The following is a 19,725-nucleotide window of genomic DNA, read 5'->3' as shown; positions in this document are numbered from 1 at the left end:
TGAAATACCAAGAATGCTGTGTATCTCTAACTCAGCCACTGTAACTCAAAATGGTAAGCAAATAAAAAATAGGGCAAAAGTTTGATCCTGATTTATATAGTACTAAGCCCCAGCAGGCTGTCTACTAACATGAACTAAATTAGGGAATTAACATCATTGCACCTGATGGGCACAATGGGGCACAGTGGGGCAATCTTAAATTCAACTCAGATTAATCTTCTTTCTCTTGGTAAAAAGCGCAGAATACAGAATAACTTTTTCATAATACTATATTGTAGTACTGTAATATGGGCTACCAGTTACTGTACTTCAGTCAGTGTTGCAATTATTTAATCCTTTATTCCACAGTAATTTTCTGTATAAAATTAAATTAGAACTTGTGAATATTAACTTCAAGACTAACAGAGTAAAGTTGAGAAAACTGGGAGGTAACATTAAACAGAACTTCACATCTGTTTTATCACTCACCGGAGAATACAGATTCTGTATTTTGTATTGGATGAAGCAGAATTAACATCTTGGTAATTCATCTTCAATTTTGAAAATTAATGTTTGGGCAATCAAATTTTGCTAAAAGTCCCTCTTTTCTCCTAATAGGGTAAAAACATATGACTGTGGAGAAAGAACTGCTGACTGGTTCTCATTGTTTCTTGGTCGTCCATGTCGCTTGATAAAACAAAGTTCAGATATAAAAGACAGGTTGCATCAGAAAACTACAAAAGGTGTGTTTTCATTCTTAAAAATATTTGTGATTCCTTACTTAGTAAACATCAGGCTCACAGACTTCATACTGACTATATAATTACTCTGATAGAGGGTGAAAGACTCATTCAATATTGATCTAGTAGTTTTCAAAGGGTACATTTATACCCAAACTGTGTTTATGCTGCCCTTCCACTTGTTACACTGGGTGAAGATGCACAGATACATCAGTCTGAGAGGGGGGGTTATCATCATGATTATGATTTTGTCTGGAAACTCAATGATAATTTTGAAAAACAATTATGAAAAAGCTATAAACAAATAATTTAGTCTTAAACTTGATTTTATTATATAAAAAGATGAAAGGGAAGGAGCATCAAAAATCCATAGATATTGCTCTTGTAAATTGTTTTACAAACATGGCAAAATCTCAGTTCTATCTCACTTTAAAAATGCATTGCATCACTATCATTTGCAGGTTTCAGGGGATTCTTGGAACCTTTCCTTTGTACCTGGAGCCAAATGAATAATTTTTTTTAATGAGAATGAATAAGAGGTCAAAGGAAAGATGAGGTGAAATTACTAGTATAATCTTCCTGATTTCTAATGATCATTTTAGAATGTTGGATTCATCTTTTTAGGTCTGGCATCAGCTACAAACATCTCACTCTCTCTTGTGAATGAAGCACAATACCTCCTGATAAATAGAGCAAGCATTATGCAGCTGAAAGAACATGTTTCTGCAAGGTAAGATCCTTCTGTCTCCAAATGTCTCTCAGCAGTCTTGGGTTCCAGAATCTTGCCATTAAGTGCCAATATAACTGCTTTATCTGGAAATTTAGAGTTACTTACTTTTCAGTGTTCAACAAATATATAGGTACTAAACTGATATAACTACGTGCATGAATTCTGAAAATTTAGATTAAATGCTTGAACATAATCTTTCTGCTAGTCATCTTAAACAAACTTAAACAAAATTCATGTCAAATGATTTGGTGGCCGGAGACTATTGGGAACCAGCCAACTTCTAGTTGTGGGAAGAACAAGGATAATTAGGTTTCCTCAACATAAATAATCTGGCAGATGAAAATACAAAATCTTGGTACTAGCTGGACTATTTCTTTCCCATGGGAAGGATTAAGATTTATAGCAAACATTCACAACAGAAATATTTTAAAACTACTTGCAGGACTGGATTAATTTCATTTCTTAATTGAATTTGGCTTTGCTTGTACAGAAGTGGAACACTGAAGCAGCAAATGAAACATTCAGCCAGCCCACAGTTCAAAGCTAAGGAACCAATTACCAGCTAAATTTTCATATGCTGACAACTGAAAGTTGCTGTTTCTTGAGTATAAGTAGGACAGGCTCAAATCCCACAGAAAATCTGCCCTCGAGGCCTCCATCATAGCTGTGCATCCCACAGCCCTGGCATTTGTCTCTGGGCCCCCTTTTCCTGTCTTACCAAAATTCCCTCCCTCTGCGTGAAGACATCTTCTCTCCTCTTAGTCGCCCACCAAACACGCCCCCTGCATTAAAATTCCTGTTGTGAATAGGGGAGGAATATATATCTATATGTAGCTGTAGGCGGATATGTATATAGCTTCAGGGTTTAAAACCAGTGACTGAGTGAAGCATCACTACAGACCACTGGAGCTTGCATTGCCTGAGGGTTTTCATTCTTCAGGAGAAGACAGTTGGGCAATTTTAACATATCATGGCAGTGCTCCTCTGGGAAAAACGTCTGGGCAAGGTTTGAATCAGTCTGCCTCTCAGCCATTTTGACTACCCTTTCTCCATGATAGTCAATGCCTTCTTTTGAGGCCTGGTTATGTCTTCTTGGGAGAACAACACTTGCAGGCACCTCTTACTCAGACTGGGCTTTTTCTATGATGAGACCCAGTGAAGAACCTTCCAGACATGAGATCTGAATGCAAATGAGAGGAGTAAGGCACCAGAGGGTGAAGAAGGACAGGGAACTTTGATAAAACATGCAAAGTCAGATGATCCACTGATTTTGAGTCTAATATGTTGCAGTGCAACTAAGCTTGTAATCTCATTTTCTTCAAACTCCAGATGTCACTGGGGCTGCCGTGATGCCCGAGAAGCACTTTACTTCCCACTCTGCAGCACAAGTTGGAAAATTCTTCCCCATTGTGCTATGCAGTTCTTTCTCAGGGTGCTGGAGAAATAAATTCAGCATAGATATACAGCAATATCATTTTGCACTGTTATTATATCATGGTGTCCAAATATAGAACTGTGCGATGTATTTTCAAGAATCTGCACATATGGGTCTTTATTAAATGTTTTTATTTTTTAAGAAGCATTATTTAGCTTATTGGCATGTAGGTTTGTTTTTGGTTAGTGGCAACCTACTAAGATTTATAAAGCAATTTTAATCTTCAATTGATTTTTAATTTTCTCCTTGCATCTTCTATAAGTAAAAATTAATCTTCCAGTTTGTACTTGATTCTTGAGAGGTGATCTAAAAGAGAAACAGCAATTTAATAAAAAATTAGAATGTAACATACTGTTGGAGAGCTATATGTATATGGACATATCTGCCTCTCTGGTGTTGCCTTTACAGGTCACCTCCCTGAAAATCCCCATGGCCTGGCTTTATGATCAAATGTTCTTGCTATAAATACAACCCTGAAGATGCAAATACTCATTTTCAGGTTTGCCTGTTAAATATATGTAATGCATTCTGGATTGCAGGGCCCACTACTGTGAAAAGTCCAAAGTTCCCAGGCTAGCTTTGGCAAAATACACTGGTTTTTGCAACAGATCCTTTTTGAGGTTTGCAGAATGAAAGTGCATGTCACTCCATCCATCTGATGCATGTTTTGAGGTGGAGGGGCAAATGATGGGCATTTACTCAGATACATGCTGCCAAATAATGAGGAACAGTTCTGAGGGCTGGGGATAGGCACAGGAGAGTGGAGGTATTTTGGAGGTGAGCCTGAGCAGGCTGAAGGAGGAGTGGTGGCAAGGGATGAACCTGTAGAAACTATAAATCATTTTCAGCAGCTGGCTCAGGATGCTGCAGGCCCAGCTCCGAGGCTACTGGGGCTTTTGATGCCCCCACCGGTATCGGCTGGACTGGCAAGCACCAATATGTCACAAAATGCATTCAAAACTAGAGGCCACACAGCGTCTAAGCTCCAAGAGCCCACAGCAAAGCTAAGAAGCACAACAGCATAACTCAATTTGTTCATGACAAACTGCTATTTTTCCCCCTGTCTGTCTGAGCATCAGCATATTGCACACTTTCTGTTGGCTCCTATCTCCTGCAATAATTATGAATTGTGTCTCAGCCATGGGATTGTTTGTGGGATCCCCAGGGAAAACCTGTAGCCCTCCAGCTTCCCATCCCACTTTCTGCCCTCAGGCTGCTGGAGCCTTGTGAACAGTCAAGGCTCAGTGGAACAAGGCTTGTGTGGTTTGGCTGAAAGTCTGCACAGGCAGACTTATGCACATCCTTATGCACATTTGTCTGCTAAAGAAGATCATCCAGTGCATTTAAAATAAAACCAAGCTCTTTTTTTCACCTAACAGGCCTCTTCTGCCAAGATTGCTTGATGTGAACAGTTTTCCCTGTGCTTTGGTTTTGCATGTTTTTTCTCATTTTAATTAAAACACATTTTAAGCTGTATGTCCTTACTTTTTTTGTTGGTTTTGGTTTGTTTATTCCTGGGACAGAAACTTCTCTTTTCACCACTTACCCAGGTTTCTGCCCCTGCTGCAGGGTATCATCCCAAAGTTGCCAGACCGCAGCTTATGGAGTATCGGAAGTTGTTCATGTCCATAACAGCTAATGCAAAATGACATGTTTTTTCCCCACTAACGATCACACTGAGTGAACTGTCTTGCAAATTCTAGCTGTTGTTTTTGGGTTTGTTTGTTTTGCTTTGTTTTTTAACTGGTACTGGTCAAGTTCTCCTTTAGGAGAGTGAAGAATGACAACTCAAAGTTACAGCCAGATTTCTGATATTTGTATGCAGTCCGCTGCGCTCTCTGCCTCATATATGTTCTCTGCACTGACACAAATCTACACTCTGGCAGTTCAAATGCTTGTAAAGAGGTGGAGATATCACCACATAGAGATTAATTTATTTTTCAAAACACCTATCATTTGGTGCAATCTGCTGCATCCCAAAGGCAAATTGTAATAATATGAGGAATACATTATCTCATAAAATGCCTTTACTGGCCTTTTTTACCTTCAGCATCTGCTGGTTTTGTCCCTTTTGCCACTGCAGCATGTACAGAATAAGTTTCTGTTTGCCTTGTCTTCAGAAGCATTTAATGAGTCAATTGATTGCTAACTCAAAAGATCTTTAAAATTATTACCACTGGCCTTACAAATAACAACTAATAAGGAATTTTTTCATATGCGCTGTTCACGATCGCCTGTCTACATGCTTTCATACCTACTTCACAGTTACAGGTTACACCTGTGAAGAAGGGTTACAAATTATACGTGAAGTCTTACAAATTGTAGTTAAATACCTTGCGCCATTTTCATAGCCTTTGTAGTAAAACTCGGTCCAGGTTACTCTGGAGAAACATTTGTTGAATTATATTAGCCACTAGATTCTTACAGCACAAATATCTAGTGCAGAATCAGTTCATAAACCTTATTTTTCTTTGTCAACTCGGTGAGACAGATTGGAAGAGCCTTTGGAAATAGAAGAACTAATCCGACGTTTCCGTGCCAACCTTGTCATCAGTGCACCAGAGTCCTTTGAAGAAGAAGAGTGGGCTGAGATTTCAATAGGTGCTCTGCGATTCCAGGTGCGAACTCATCTCCCTTGTCCTAGTCCCGGTCTATCAGAAAGTTTTATGACCCCTGGAGACAGAGCAGTTTTTGTAAGGCTTTGACTGGAACATGGGCAGCACAGTTTGTGCAGATGAATTTTATGAAGTGTGTAAAAAAACCAAACATGCTGTGGCCTGTGGCAGACATGCTTCGGTATAATGAGAGATTCTGACATATTTCTCCACACCTTTTTTTATTTCGTAATTCATAAAATTTCCCACCTCTGTCCAACTGAGCAGAAAAAATAATCAGTTTTGAGGCAGTTTACAGCAAATATTTAGCCAGCATGTCACAAGAGAATACTGGTTGCTGTTAGGCATAATAATCCAAATGTAACCTTGGATTGCTGCACATCAAGCAACTGGCTGCCAAAAGACTGGACATGAATACAAGTGAATGATCAGTGTCTGTTGCCCTCTGTTGTGTACATTTTATCTTAATCTCTATTCAAGACATGTTTCTAAGTCTAGCCTGGTAGGGTTTTCTCACATGTTATGCTTCATCTCATATCTAACAACATAATGTGCTTTGTACTGTAACAAAAATGCTGAAGAGTTAGACTTTATTGGCAAATACATTATTTTGGGAAAAACTTCAAGAAAGTATCTGTGAAGAAGCTACACATGAAAACTAAGGGAATGACGCACAGATGTATTGCATGTTCTCTTCAATTTGTCTGGTCCTTAGATATAAGTATTTGAAAATGCACTGCCTAGGATTTGAAAGTGGCTTATTCGTTGTTTTCTTAGGGAGGATAATGAAGGTGTGAATACCAGAAGTGCTAAGGTCAGATCTAGAAGCTGTGATAGGTATCACGCCTGTTTCTTTCTGGTCAACACACTGTAAGAAACAGAGTAGCCATTTTTTAAGTAAGGTTGGAAATTATGACTTACCTGCTCTCTTCTTAAGTGTACTTTGATCACTAAGCTGTAATATGAGTCACAGAAAATTGAAGAAAAATTCATTTAGGTAGGAGATGAGGATAAAATGTTTGCTGTATAGCTTGTTGGAGGCTGGAGTTGTACTAGGGATCTCAGCTCAAGATCCTGTTCTGGAAGATACTGTAAAACTATGGAAGAAAAAGGCATTCCTGTTTCTGGCATTCAGGAATACAAGCTGAAAATAGAAAGGCTTATGCAACTCTCATTGTCTTTTCCAGTTTCTGCCGGGTCTTTATTCAGATACTGATGCAGTAACAGCAGAAATCATGTTAATGGTACTTGATGCCAGGAAAATGGTAGAAGCAGCTGCTGAACAAAACAAAATAGGGAAAAGTATTTCCATCTCTGTCTTGTTTTCTTGTTCTTTCAACAAAATATTACAGCTCTGGAAAATCATCTTCTGAAATAGCTGAGCTAAATGTATGGTTTTGAAGATTACACTGAAGACTTGTACAAGTAGTTCTAGATATACTGCAAAGAAATGAAATAGCACATCAGATCAGCATATAAAAATGCTTGCAGAGTCAGGTTTAATTATTTGCCCTATTTGAAATTGATAACACAATGTGTATATTGAGATACTGTTAAGACAGTTTCTGTAATGTACAGCTTTACTAAAGTTAGGGTTGCAATATTAAGAGAAACTGGAATATGTCTTCCTTCTTAATTTTAGTGTTTTAAAAGGTAAGAAGCAATTCACTGCAGTTTTTCTTGTTTGTTTGTGGTTTTTTTTTTCCCTTAGGTGCACACCCTAGTTCAAAAAATAATTAATTTTAAGAACCATTCTCTGTATGATGATACTGTACAGGTTCTCATTATTCCTTCTGATTATATAAACTTGTGAAAACTCACATCTTGCATTCTGATTATCTAGAGGAGCTATGCCTATAAGAAAGAATGGGCGATATTGTATATTTCAGCTGCACTGAAACTATGTAAACCAAACCCTGTTAGTTTAACTCCAAGAAAATCCTCCTTGGGTTAAATCCTGAGGCACGAGATTAATTTTGTATTCAGTTCTCCTTTGGGCAAGTAGCCCTGCCAACCTATAAACGAAATTAAGCCATCAGGAAATTCGAATCTGTAAATGTTTTTTATTTCTCAGATTCTGTCTCTGGGAAAGTTTTCAGTAAAAAAAAAAAAAGTAAATTAAAAAAAAAAATCAATAAGAACTTTGCAAGTAGACCTTTTTTTTGAAAATGTACCTACATTAGGTGAACAGACCTGACCTCTTACATAATTAAAACTTAAAAGAACACAGGAAAAGTATGTGAGATAAGTGTTTTTAGGATATGATGGTCAGAAGCTTGTACTGTTCTGTGTTGTGCTGCTTTGATATACAGCTGTGAACCTTCTTTAACTGAAATTTCAGGTTGTGGGTCCCTGTAGCAGATGTCAAATAATCTGCATTGATCAACAGTCTGGGGAACGAAACAAAGAATTTCTGCAGTCTCTGTCTGCTGCCAGAGGTAAAAAGGTCAGTACAGAACTCCAAAAGAGCTGTATAGAAGGATGTAGTGATTTCACTGCATGCATACTGAAATATCTGCTGAGAGAACATTCATGATTAAGTTGTTATGCTAATCACTACAATTTGTTTTTCCAGTAAAAAGAGGATGCACTTGCAAGCCAGATATTTCCATTAAATGCTCAACACGTTTTTTATTCAGAAATTGACTATTAATATGCATTATTTTTCACAGTGCTTGCTTTTATTCAGTATGTACTGCTTTACAATGTGTTCATTTTGGTCTTGAAAAACACAAGCTGATGCACTGATGTCATTCAAGAGGAGAAATCTGCAGAAAAATCTGAAAGTGTCTGAAGCGATACAGTTAGCTCATAAGACTAATCTTTATTCTTAATGTGAGAAACCACTTAGCAGGAAAAACAGAGCAGATGTGAATATAGTCAAAGTGGGGAGTAATTGGTTAAGAAGGTGACTGGAGAGGTGTGAAATACAGATGTTCTTTTGGAGTCCTTCTGCTTCCTAAGGTTTCATTGCAGCTTGAAACTGAGAGTGCTCAGACAGTGGCTAAACAGCTTGGCATCCTAAAAGTTTCACAGATCTCTTCATAAGTATTTATTTAGCTGGAAATCTTTGCTCTGAATTCATTGCTTCCTATTCGTTAAGCTTCTGTTGTAAAAGTTGGTCAGCCAGTCAGGGCTCAGAAGTCTCGCCCGTACCAGCCAAACACCAGAGACTGGGCACAGCACAGAAGCAGAGCGATAACAAATAGGTTGAAAATTATTCGCCTAAACAATGCACAAACGAGTTACAAATAATGCATTCTTTGTTTAGGAAAAAAAAAAAAACTAATAAATCGGTTTGTCTCAGTGACTCATTAAGCAAACAAAGAGCTACATTTTCAGTGAATGTTATCCTTGGTGAATGGCTCCGCCAGCTCCGACTTGGAGCCAGCCGCCTGGTGCAGTGAGATCCGGGGGGAGACGAGCGGGCAGGGCCAGCTGTCTGGGCACAGCTTCTCGCTGACCTGAGGTGACTTAGGGTTGCACAGCAGGCTCTGGCGTCCAGATGACCACATGTGCCTTTGTGAGATGAGCTCCTGGCCATGGGTAGCCTGAGGAGAAATGCCCTCTCCAGTTAATGGTGAGCCACAGCTGGAACGTCTGGGACACTTTAGAGTGCATTCTGGCTCTCTGGGCTGGGATGCTGCCCAGCTGCCACAGGGGGTGGGGTACGCAGAGAACTTTCTCTACCTGTGTGGGTTTTACTGAGTTATGACTTGAATCCTTTGTAGAGGGAAAGCACTCTGTATTCAGGGACCTTCCCAAATGGCAACAAAACCTTACCTGGGACATAGATTCTAAAAAGAGGCAAAGCATCTTCTGCATGTTTCCCACAGCAAGGATGAGCTTCTCTTTCATTCTGATTAGCTCAGCAATATGAAGATTTTCTTGATAAAAGCAATCCAAGATCCAAGTAACATTCAAACATAATTAAGGCAAAAGCAATCCAGCTTCTCGAGAACAACCTAGCGCCAGATAAACACATGGCAGGGGAAACACTGCAAGAGCACAGGGCCGCTCCTCACAGTGGAAGAGTCCTCTTCTTCCCTCAGCTGCACAATGACATTCATGCTACAAAGAACTGGCCCTTCAGCTTGTTTTACTTTTCCCAGTCTTCAGCACTGCTGGCAGATGGGTGTTTGTGAGCATGCCCTGCTCTGCACAAGGCCAAGTCCTCTGGGTTAGCTTGGCAGCTGAAAGAGTTTAAACTGCTGGTTTTGGCTGAGCTGCTCTGAGAAGACCTCAAAGCCCATCCCTTCTGCAAGTCACCTGTGGGGTGACGATCAGCAGCTGTTTATCAGTGAGTAGCGCCTGAGGACTATGATATCTTCAGTGTGCTAAGCAGACCTAGCAGAGGACATTGGTCCAAACCTTTCACAGTGGGGAGAGAGAAAAAACATGGAGTTCATGTGACTGTGTTAAAATGCAGCACTAACGCTTTGGTGACTCATGTCTCTAGCATGTGCCTTACTGTTAAGGAGTCATCTAGCAGACTTCATTTTCTTTCTTTATCGGATACAGATTCAGTGAAGAAATTTAGCAATGTTTGTTTCCAGCTGTTGATGTGATTCAAACTACAAGAAAAAAATGCAGCAAAATAAGATTTAAGCTAATTTCTAGTACAAGGGGAACTGATATTTTTGAAAGGCTGTTGTAGTTGCTCAATTTCCAAAATGTTAAAGAAATGGCATATACAAATGGACAGTAAATCCTGAATGCTTAATAAGAGAGCTAGATGTCAATATTTACCATTTTCTTTCATTGTTGTTGTTGTTTTGTTTTTTTTTTCAAGAACACCAACCTGAAATAATATATTGAGCTTTATCAAACTGGTAGCCCAAATGACAGCATTCACAATGAACTTCAATAATGAGCTAAATAAAGTAAGGCTCGTAAGAGATTATTCAATATTTATTTCTGAAATCATATTTTTATTCCATCCCTCTGAGACTCTGAGAACCCGGTGCTCCAAGTTGAAAGACTGAGGCTTTGCATAGATGAATTACAGCTGAAAGCCAGAACCAGCTACTGTAATTAGCCACACAAGCAATTTGCATTTTTCCTGGTGAATGTAAAGCAGGGTGCTGAAGCCTAGCCAGCTACTTTTTATGAAATCTTTTATCACATTGTTTGAAATAAAATGCAAACACCTTGACAAAACGAACTTGAGCTCTGCTACCGTCAGTTCTGAAGAAACACTCATTAAGGATTCCTTCTGTAATTTTTGACTGAAAAGGAAAAATGAGCTCTGCTTCTGTGACAGAGCGCTCTCTGTTGCTGCAGGAGACTACAAAAGCCTAGATAACTACATTAAGCAAATAGCATAAAAATAGCCACACGCTGCTTCACGTGCATCACCACCTGATGCAAAACACACATAGAAAGGAGAGGACGTGGAATTCTTGCCCATCTTCTGTGTTTTGCAGATGCGGTTTAACAGTAGCAACAGCGGAAGCCCTGTGGGTAGATTTGGAGCAGTGCTATAATATAAGCTGGGACTTGCTGTCAAGGTAGCAAAGGGAATCGCATTACCAGTCTGCCCCAACATAAATGTATGGATAGCGGTACATCAAGGGAAATCCATTATGTTTGCACATGCCCTCATACAGTAAAAGCGTTGTGTTTCTTCCTGTGGGCTGTTGATCTTCCTTAATGTATCTCATTGTGCCTTGGGAGAGCTTCTTCCCCTGCAGAATTAGACGCTGTGCCTTTGGACTGCTTACTGAAGCGTTAGCAAGGATAGCAAATGACTTCTCTTATCTGATGCATCATTATCATCATTTTCGTAGTAATGCAGGGCTTTACACTATGCAATGCTTTTCATCTAAAGTTCTGGAACACTTGCAAATAGTGATTGATGTAATTAATAGACCTCTGAAATAATAAAATTATCTTGTTGGTGGAAGAACTGGGAAATGCATTTCTTTAAGGTAGAGCACAAAGGAAAAACAGTTCTTAGTAAAAAGCTCTGCTGTCCTGATATTTTCAACAAAGCACCAAGTTAAAGTTTTCCCTTGTTTCCAATATGAAAAATCAGCATGTTGAAAGTGAGTACCTCCACTTTCCTGTTTTGTAAGGCTTTACTAGCAAGTTTTGGTGAATTGAGACCTAATAAAGCTTTCCCATATAAAATCAAATTCTTTTGGCTTTAATAATTTTATCTCACAAACTTTTGCATGGGAAGGAGTTTATGTCATTATATGAACAAAAGGAGCAGAAGTGATCAGGTGAATTCATCTGTTGAGAGAAAGCAGCTGAGAGCTATATCCAGGGGCAAGTTCCAGAACTCATCCCTCCAAAGCTAAGTTTTAGCATGCAGTATCACTTATGTGCTTGTTACGCATTCCAGCAGGGCATTTTCCCTACAGAGTGCTTGTCTGAAATAACTGATTGTTTAGGAGCTGTATCTTGAGGGCATCTCATCTCATCTCAGCCTTTGTCAGATGTAGCACCTCAGGTTTCTGTCTTACAAGAGGAGATACTGCACCCAGGATATTTCTCTGCCAGTGAAAATCTAAGCAGTGCATATTAGTGTTGATCCAGTGAATATACTTGAAACAACATGCAAGAATTACAGCATTTTATAGCTCCTCTTTTAAGTGAGTTTGATGACTATCATATGATTCATGGTTGGCAAGAATAAGTACGTTTTATCTATTTACCCCAGTGCTGAAATGTTGTCCATTTTACTGATCAAGAAGCTTCATGTTTTGGTCCCTGTGAAGTTTAAGAGTGATGGAAAGAGTCCCTACCGCTGCCAGAAGACCAAGCGGATAAAAGCCACAGAAGTCACAGTCCAGCACTCCCTGTTCAGTTCTTGCTGCATTCTGGGGAGGTTATATGCAGAATAAAATGCCCTTGAAGTCAGGAAAGGGTAGCAACAACAGAGAGAGATTCTGTGCTTCATTGTAAGAACTCTGCAGGCTGTAATCTCTGCCTCTGAAAGCCTCATTTTTCATCAGTGAAATGTGAGAAGGGCCAATTTCTACATTTTGTCTTGCTCTTGAAACAGCTGAAATGGCAAGATGCATATTTGTGGTTGCTTGGGTTTTTTTTTTTTTTTGTTATCCATATTTGCTGAGTCAATATTTGTAATCATTGAAAAAACAAGGAAATTTACTTAAAAGATATGAATCCACTTCTGGTAGTCACAAGCTAAATTTTGGTCTTAAGAATATTCACAAAAGAAAGATGCCAACAATGGGTGTTCTTACAAGTAAATGATCATCCAAGCAGGTATTAATACTAGAATATTTATACCATAAGTATATCGTAACCTTGAAAACTCCTTAGGCATCACTCAGTCTCAGCACTGAAAAAAAATACTCTGAGAGTCTAGATGCCAAATCAGAGTAGGGAAATACTAAGGAAATGTATTAAAATAGTATTTTAGAACACCTGAAGATAAGATATAGTGACACATGCTTTTCCTTAAATAATTCTGAATGGTTTAAAGTGCTATAACAAAAAAATCTTGCTAAATGACTCACAACAATAGAAAAATTGTAAACTAAATTCTCCACAGTGAACAATCTGCCTAGATTTGCTTTAGTCTTGCTTTAAGATAAATCAAGATGCCAATACAGTAAATATAAATTAAAGCTATAACAGCTTCTCATGTATCAAATAATTTCATTTACATGGATGAGTTATAAAATTCCTTCCTGTGTGAAATACAGTGTAGCATAGACTAATACTCATTTCACAATATTTGTTTTATGATTTCCTGATGTTTTTAAACCAACAAAATTGTGGCAACTGTCATCTTTGCATTAGGATATGGGAAGTAAATCCAGGTTATTAACCATAGGGCTGAAAAGCACATCATTTATGCCAATGGAGAAACCACAGCTTGTCAACAAATAAGAGAAAAGTGAGAATGAGAAAATAATGCTACATACTATCATATCTTAAATGAAACAGTTACTACCTTACCATTTTAGCACCATGGTTGATCCAACACAGTCACTGTGCTGCAGTCATTCCTCAGCATTAAATACTAGAACAGTGAGCACGAGGATCTACCCTGAATTCACTGGCACTGACACCATTATGGTATCCAAAAAGTGTCATTAACAGGATAGGCCTGATCAGATCCAACTCATGCCCCGTACACATAAAATATCAGTGAGATGAAGGAATAGCAGAAGGAGCTGAAAAGTCGTCTGCTTGGGAGTTAGGTTTTCTTTTTAACGTTTAGGACTACAAAGGAGAGATAAAGACTCAAATTCAGAGTCTGAGGCCATGTTTGGCTAGATCTTGGTTTTATAGCATCTCTATTAGTTGGGAGTGGGTCTCAGCCTTACATCCTGCTAATTCTTCAAAGGCTAAAAGCTGTGTTGTGTTACCTCATTACTGTAGCGTTATTTAATTATACAGTGCAAGAACAGGAGAAAACATACTGCCTTCATATTTAGTCTGTCAAATATGCTCCCTTAAATTCAGCTAACACTATTTTTTTTAATTTATTGCAATTCCGTTTACCTAGTCTATTTTTCTAAAGCTGCTGTAAATGTAATTCTCTCAATTTCAGGTTAATCGATCTGAACAATGGCAGTAAATCTAATCAGGAAATGGAGAAGGAGAATAGCATTTTGTTTTTACAATTTGGGTTGGTTTGTTTGTTTGTTTCAGAAATACTAAGTTAATTTCATTATCTTATTTATTTATCTTTCACTTTTAAGTGACTGATACACTTTAGCTGTAGCCTACCAAAACTAAATATTTTTTATCAAAACCTGTAAAAAAAGACAAGAAAATTCATGTTGTGTTTCCCAAGATCCTCAGTTTGAAGAGACATTCAGAAGTCAACAAACCAATTATCAGTTTAAGATGGTCTTCAGCATTACTTTATTTCTTACTTTACATATTTCTTTAATTAACTATTCTCTAATTGTTTGGCAAATATTATCATGAGATTGCAAGTCTGTTTCTTGCAGGTTTCTAAACTCTACATAGGTGGTGGTGAATCACACCCACCTGTTCACACACAGATCACACCCGGCTGTTCACAGCTGCAACTGTAACATTCAACGTGTTTAAGGTCAAGACCACATGTAAGAGCACAGACGTTTGGGTCAGGTTTTCAGTGGCTGTGAGGGTTGTATGGTCCATGGGTGAAGTGGTTGTTCTGTTCTTCTTTTTTTATTATTATTTGGTATCACAAGAACATGTATCTAAGTATTTCTAAAATTTATGTTGGATGGCTTCACAGGCAATGACAGATAATAAGTGGTAGTCCTGGTAAAACAAACTTTCTGAATATTTTCTGTAAAATACACTGAAATATTCATAAAAACAAATGAAGTGAAATTCACAAAGGTGAGACAGAACAAAGTTCTGTTAACAAAGCGAATAATTCATGGTAGAAGATGCAAGACTTTTCCTCACTGTTTGAACATACATGCATTCTGCTGCTGCCTAGCCTTTATTTGTGATAATGTTTTAACTGTATTTGTCAAGAAATCAGAACAGTCATTAAATGACAAGACTGTGAGGGAATGTAAATTACATATATGATACTATGGAACTCATGATGAAACACTGTTATTTATCTACTTACTTAAGGTATTCTTCTTGAATGGCATCAGGTTAGCTTTTGTTTATCAGTCTATTATAGTTAATTAGTTTAAAATGTTCTTAATTATGTAGAGATAATACATACCTCCTTATTCTCAAAGCAATATTGTTTTTCTAAACATATCTGGGTTGTGAGATCCTCTATAATTCTCATTACTTTGACGTGAGTTATGTCTCAATAAATATTTGTTTTTTTCAGACAAACTTTGGCATATACCTGATGAACCAGCCCTTGCACTCATCCTTTCCAGATATTTTATCGGTTGGATCTCAAGTACTTCCAGTGCTGAAGGAGAATACAGAAATTCAGCCTCCAACATCCAGTGAAGAAAAATGTTCAGGATAGATTCTCTGGTGGAGATGAGATTTCTATGCAACTACAGGGAAAAGTCAGTAGTCAGTTATTCAAAAAAGGAAAAAGCTTCCACTCATTTGCTTCTGATTTAAGTTGTTTAATTTTCTGTTTGCTGGAGATGTTATCAGATGGCAGAACCCTTGATAATTACAGCTCACCTACATGTTTTTGCTTGTGAATAGGTTATAGCAGCCATAACTCTGTTTTGCTCAATTGCTTCAGGATGCAACAGGTTTGATCAAGTTTTACTGGCAGATGACTTCCAAAACAAGCTCAACATTGTTGTCAGAAACCCACATCTCAATGAAGGAAAGTAAACATAACAATACACTGCTTCCTTATGTTGCTTTGTTAAAACCACAACTGGGAGAGAGGATGCAGGACATATTTTAGAAACAATGTGGATGGGAACAGTGGGATAGTGGCGTGAGAGTATCAGTCCATTCAGCTTTTCAAAAACAAAACTGAAGGTGGTGTGTAGGCAGTCTGAAAGCACTGGAGAAGAGGGAACTGTTATTAGGAAATCTGTGTCTCCCTCTTTGGAAGTAGTGTGTGAGGTTGCCCAAAAGGCAGAAAGATCAGTGAAGATTCAGTGTGCTGTTTGCAAAACACATTCCCTGTGAAGCAGTTTCATCCTTTTGTTCTCATCTTCTTTCTCTTGTTCCCATTTGCTGCTTTTCCACTTGATTTAGTTTATGTGATGACTTCCTACATGCTTGTTTGCATTGACACATTTTTTCTAATTAGTGATTTTTCAACTAATATAGTTATGTTTTCTGTACAAACTTTGTTTATCCTCAGCGATCTTTAATGGCCTCTTAAGGGAACTCTTGAAAGTTGGGATGTGAGTCCATCCCAAACAGGCCAAAGTATTCTTTTTTGTTATGCTTTGCATTTCATAATGTCCTTAAAAGGTTTTTGAATTCTTTACTCTCCTGAATATGACTCATGCTCTCTGATTTCTGAGAGCAAATGTCTGAAACCTGGGACTTAGTCTGAAATATTGATTGTTGTGAAAATTTAAAACCAAAAATAAATAAAGCAAGCCACACCAAAAAGAAGTAAAGAAATAGATAAGTAAAGCACATGGAAAGTCAGTGCAATGCAAGCTTGAACACACTGAAGCCAGGTGTTTAGTGACCCTCAACACACATCCAGCCAGCCATAGGGTGATTTCATGCTTTCAGGAAGTCCTTCTAGAAGAGGAAATTCTCCTACTTTGGCTGCTCTATTGCCATTTGGAATGTGAAATCTTGACCCTGTTAAAAGCACCATCAGAACTCTCATCCAACATGATTTAGGTCTTCCCTGGGGCAATTTTGGCTTGAACTGTGTGAAAACGCTTCTGGCTGAAGCAATCCTCGAGTTGTTTGAGCATATCCCTGGAGGGGACCAGGTGGCTTTGAGAAAGAATTGGTCAAACAGTCATTCTGAAAGGGGAGCGACTACTGCAGAGCAGCGTGCAGTGGGAAAAAGGAAGCACATCACCTAGTGCGTGAATCAGAATTCAAAGATGGTCTTTTTCATTTCTTTTCTTTTCTTTTTGAACTAGTTGCTTCCTTTTTTTTTTTTTCCTTCTTTTGAAGAACTGGTTTTACTCACTTCAGCTGGAACAGACTCTTATTAGTCTCTCAGCAGAGCTTTATAATGGAAATGAGAAGAGACATTATCTGTTTCTTACAACCTGCCATAAAATAGATGGGAAGAGGGAGGCGTTTCATATGTATGTAAACTGAGGATCAGTTTTGAGAGTTGTACCTTCCACTTCAGAGCCCAGGCACTGCTCCTTGATGTCTGCTTTGAAAAGCAGGGGTTTTATCTGTCTAATAGTCAATTATCTGATGTTGTAAAGAGCAGGCTTTTTTGGAACCTTGAAAAGCAGCTTCCTGGTATCTAAATCTCTTTACTGTTTCGCTCTTTGCCTTTCTGTTATGCAGAACATTGTTTTGTTGGGTAGAAAGCCAGCTCAGCTCTGGCAAATTTGATACGAAGAGACCTGCTGTATGCTGACCTTCAGGTGATCTCTGGTGCTTTGCTCTGTCCTCTTCACCTCAACAGTATGTCATTTGTTTAAAATGGCACAGAAGTTAGAAAAGGAAATTGAAAGCAAACCTCAGCAAGCTCTGTTTCACTTGTTATTGGATTTACTACAAAATAAGTCACTTTGGTACACAGTGGCTTGACAAATACTGTTTGTGAATAGTCTTAATGCAATCTATGATAACTAAGGATGAGAGGATTTGAACTTTAAAAATGTCATGCTTGGTCATTTTGACCTATTATTTACAGACAATTACACTTTCTCTCTGCAGTGGCTTAGTTATATCAGATCAAGAATAATTTTGTCATTTTACAGGGGGAAAAAAGATTTTCTCTAATGTATAAATATACCCATTAGTATACTCTGTGCATTTCCCAGAAGGAACATCTTTGTGCTACAGTGATAGGAAATGTCACAATGCTTCAGATTGATGGAAGAGATGTAAGGAATCTTTCATCTCAATAAAGGATAATATTTCCCTTCTAGTAAGTGGAGGGTTCCCGCCAGTATTGATATGTCTTCCCATCAATGAAGACAAATTCTTATCAGTGCCAATACTCTGTGGAAAATCTTGAATTAGGAAGAGTCACTTTTAAACAACATGTGCTGTAAGTTTGTAGAAAGAACATCCCTCCCATAATCTGGAAAAAAAATCAAAGAAAGAAGAAACAGTATAATGCAAACTCAGGTACTGCAGGAATGAAAACAGCATAAGCACTTTGAAACACTGTAGATATTACATAGAAAGATTATATGTTCTATAAGGGCTGAATTCTCAAACTTCAGAGAATGTAGGAAAAAGACCGTTTCATATGAATGCAGGCTCTTTCATCTAAGTACTCCTATTGCAGCAGAATTAAATCTTTGGACTAATTGCAGATATATGTTTACCTTATATGGATAAGAAATGTACTTAATACAGTATTTCCAGAGTGCTGTATATAGAAAGTCCTCCATATATTTGAAAACTAATCCATATTTCCTTACAATGAATTATTCAGATCCATCCAATTTTCTGTGGGACTTAACTCCTTCTCAAATCTCAAAGCAAAAATAGTGATTGTTACAAGCTCTATTAATAACCAGGAGGCTGAAATTACAGAACAGAAATCAGCATTTTTAAAAGAAACCTCTGAACTCTTTGTTCTCTGATCTGACTAAGATATTTCAGATACAGTTTATATATTTTCAATGGCATCCTTCAAAATATGGTCAAAATTATAGGTCACCCTTCAGTCAAAATTGTACACAAATCAAAAGGAAAGACTGCATAAAAATGTGATTGTTGGTCATAAATTGTAGAGATTATGCTATGCATTTCATCTTCAGTCTGGTTTTTAACTTTCCTGGAAATGAAACAAATAAAATATATATTGTGCTTGACATGTCTACTGGTGGTGGTTATATTCTTGACCTTTGGGCTCGTGAGATACTAAGTTCTACTTGGAGGCATTTCTTATGGGGCAAGTAGGTGGCTAAGGACTGAAGGGATGTGTCATCACAGGTGAGGTGTTCCTCCAGCTCTTGCACTGATGGTCTCCGTCTGTCTAGTCAGCATGCCAATAAGTTGCACACTCAGCTCAGGCCCTGCATAAAAGGCAATAATAATCACTAGTTTCCTTTAAAATATGTCCAGAAGCAGTCCTGTTAGAGCCATTTCTGTTATCCAGAGGTTGGATCTCAGCGTGTTGGAGAAGGTTCATTTCCCTCTCCTTTGCCTGGAGGGATCCAGCACCGTCTTTCTCCACTGCCTAACCTATCAGTCAGTAGGTGAAACTGGGGACTTAACAGGACTGGTTTTGTGTGGGAATCACAGGGAAGGCTGGTCCCTCCCTTCTAATGAGGTTTACAGGGAAACGATCTGTGATTCACGGGGCCAGAGGGACAGGGACATGGGCACAGTGAGGCCGGATCCACACTTGACTCTGAGGTAAACTTGAGGGTGGGAGGGGAAAAAGAGCATGACTCGCTAACCCAACACATACGTCACTCCTGTGGAGGTAAAAGACCTGGAAGAACATCCCTGTCTCTCTAATTATACAGCTGTCATGAGGCATCTACTTGGACAAAACATAGAAACAGCCCCCAGAGAAGGAAGGAGAAGACAGAGCATTCTTCCTCTCTGCTGGGCATGTGAGGCAGTGGGTTACAGAGGCTTGTCTCCTTCCTCCGGCCACCAGCTTTTAAGAAGAAAGGAATTAAAGGTGAAACTTCAGCAAGAACAAAGGAGAATGCCCTGAGAGTGTTTTGG

At 38.4% G+C, this 19,725-nt stretch overlaps 1 protein-coding gene across 1 annotated transcript in view; it reads left to right on the top strand.

Moving 5' to 3' along the window:
* The window catches only part of MOCOS (molybdenum cofactor sulfurase), a 234,720-nt gene extending 215,863 nt beyond the window's left edge, over positions 1 to 18,857 (top strand). Inside the window, exons 11-15 of the mRNA XM_065052850.1 lie at positions 598 to 722; positions 1,344 to 1,449; positions 5,376 to 5,502; positions 7,841 to 7,945; positions 15,278 to 18,857. Coding sequence (XP_064908922.1) covers positions 598 to 722; positions 1,344 to 1,449; positions 5,376 to 5,502; positions 7,841 to 7,945; positions 15,278 to 15,424 — 610 coding nt within the window. The 3' untranslated portion in view covers positions 15,425 to 18,857. The remainder of the gene's footprint in view (positions 1 to 597; positions 723 to 1,343; positions 1,450 to 5,375; positions 5,503 to 7,840; positions 7,946 to 15,277) is intronic.
* The last annotated feature ends 868 nt before the right edge of the window (positions 18,858 to 19,725 follow it).

This window comes from Columba livia, chromosome 2 (genome assembly GCF_036013475.1).
Source record: "Columba livia isolate bColLiv1 breed racing homer chromosome 2, bColLiv1.pat.W.v2, whole genome shotgun sequence".
Taxonomy (NCBI): Eukaryota; Metazoa; Chordata; class Aves; order Columbiformes; family Columbidae; genus Columba; species Columba livia.
This window is presented reverse-complemented; position numbering and strand designations above follow the sequence as displayed.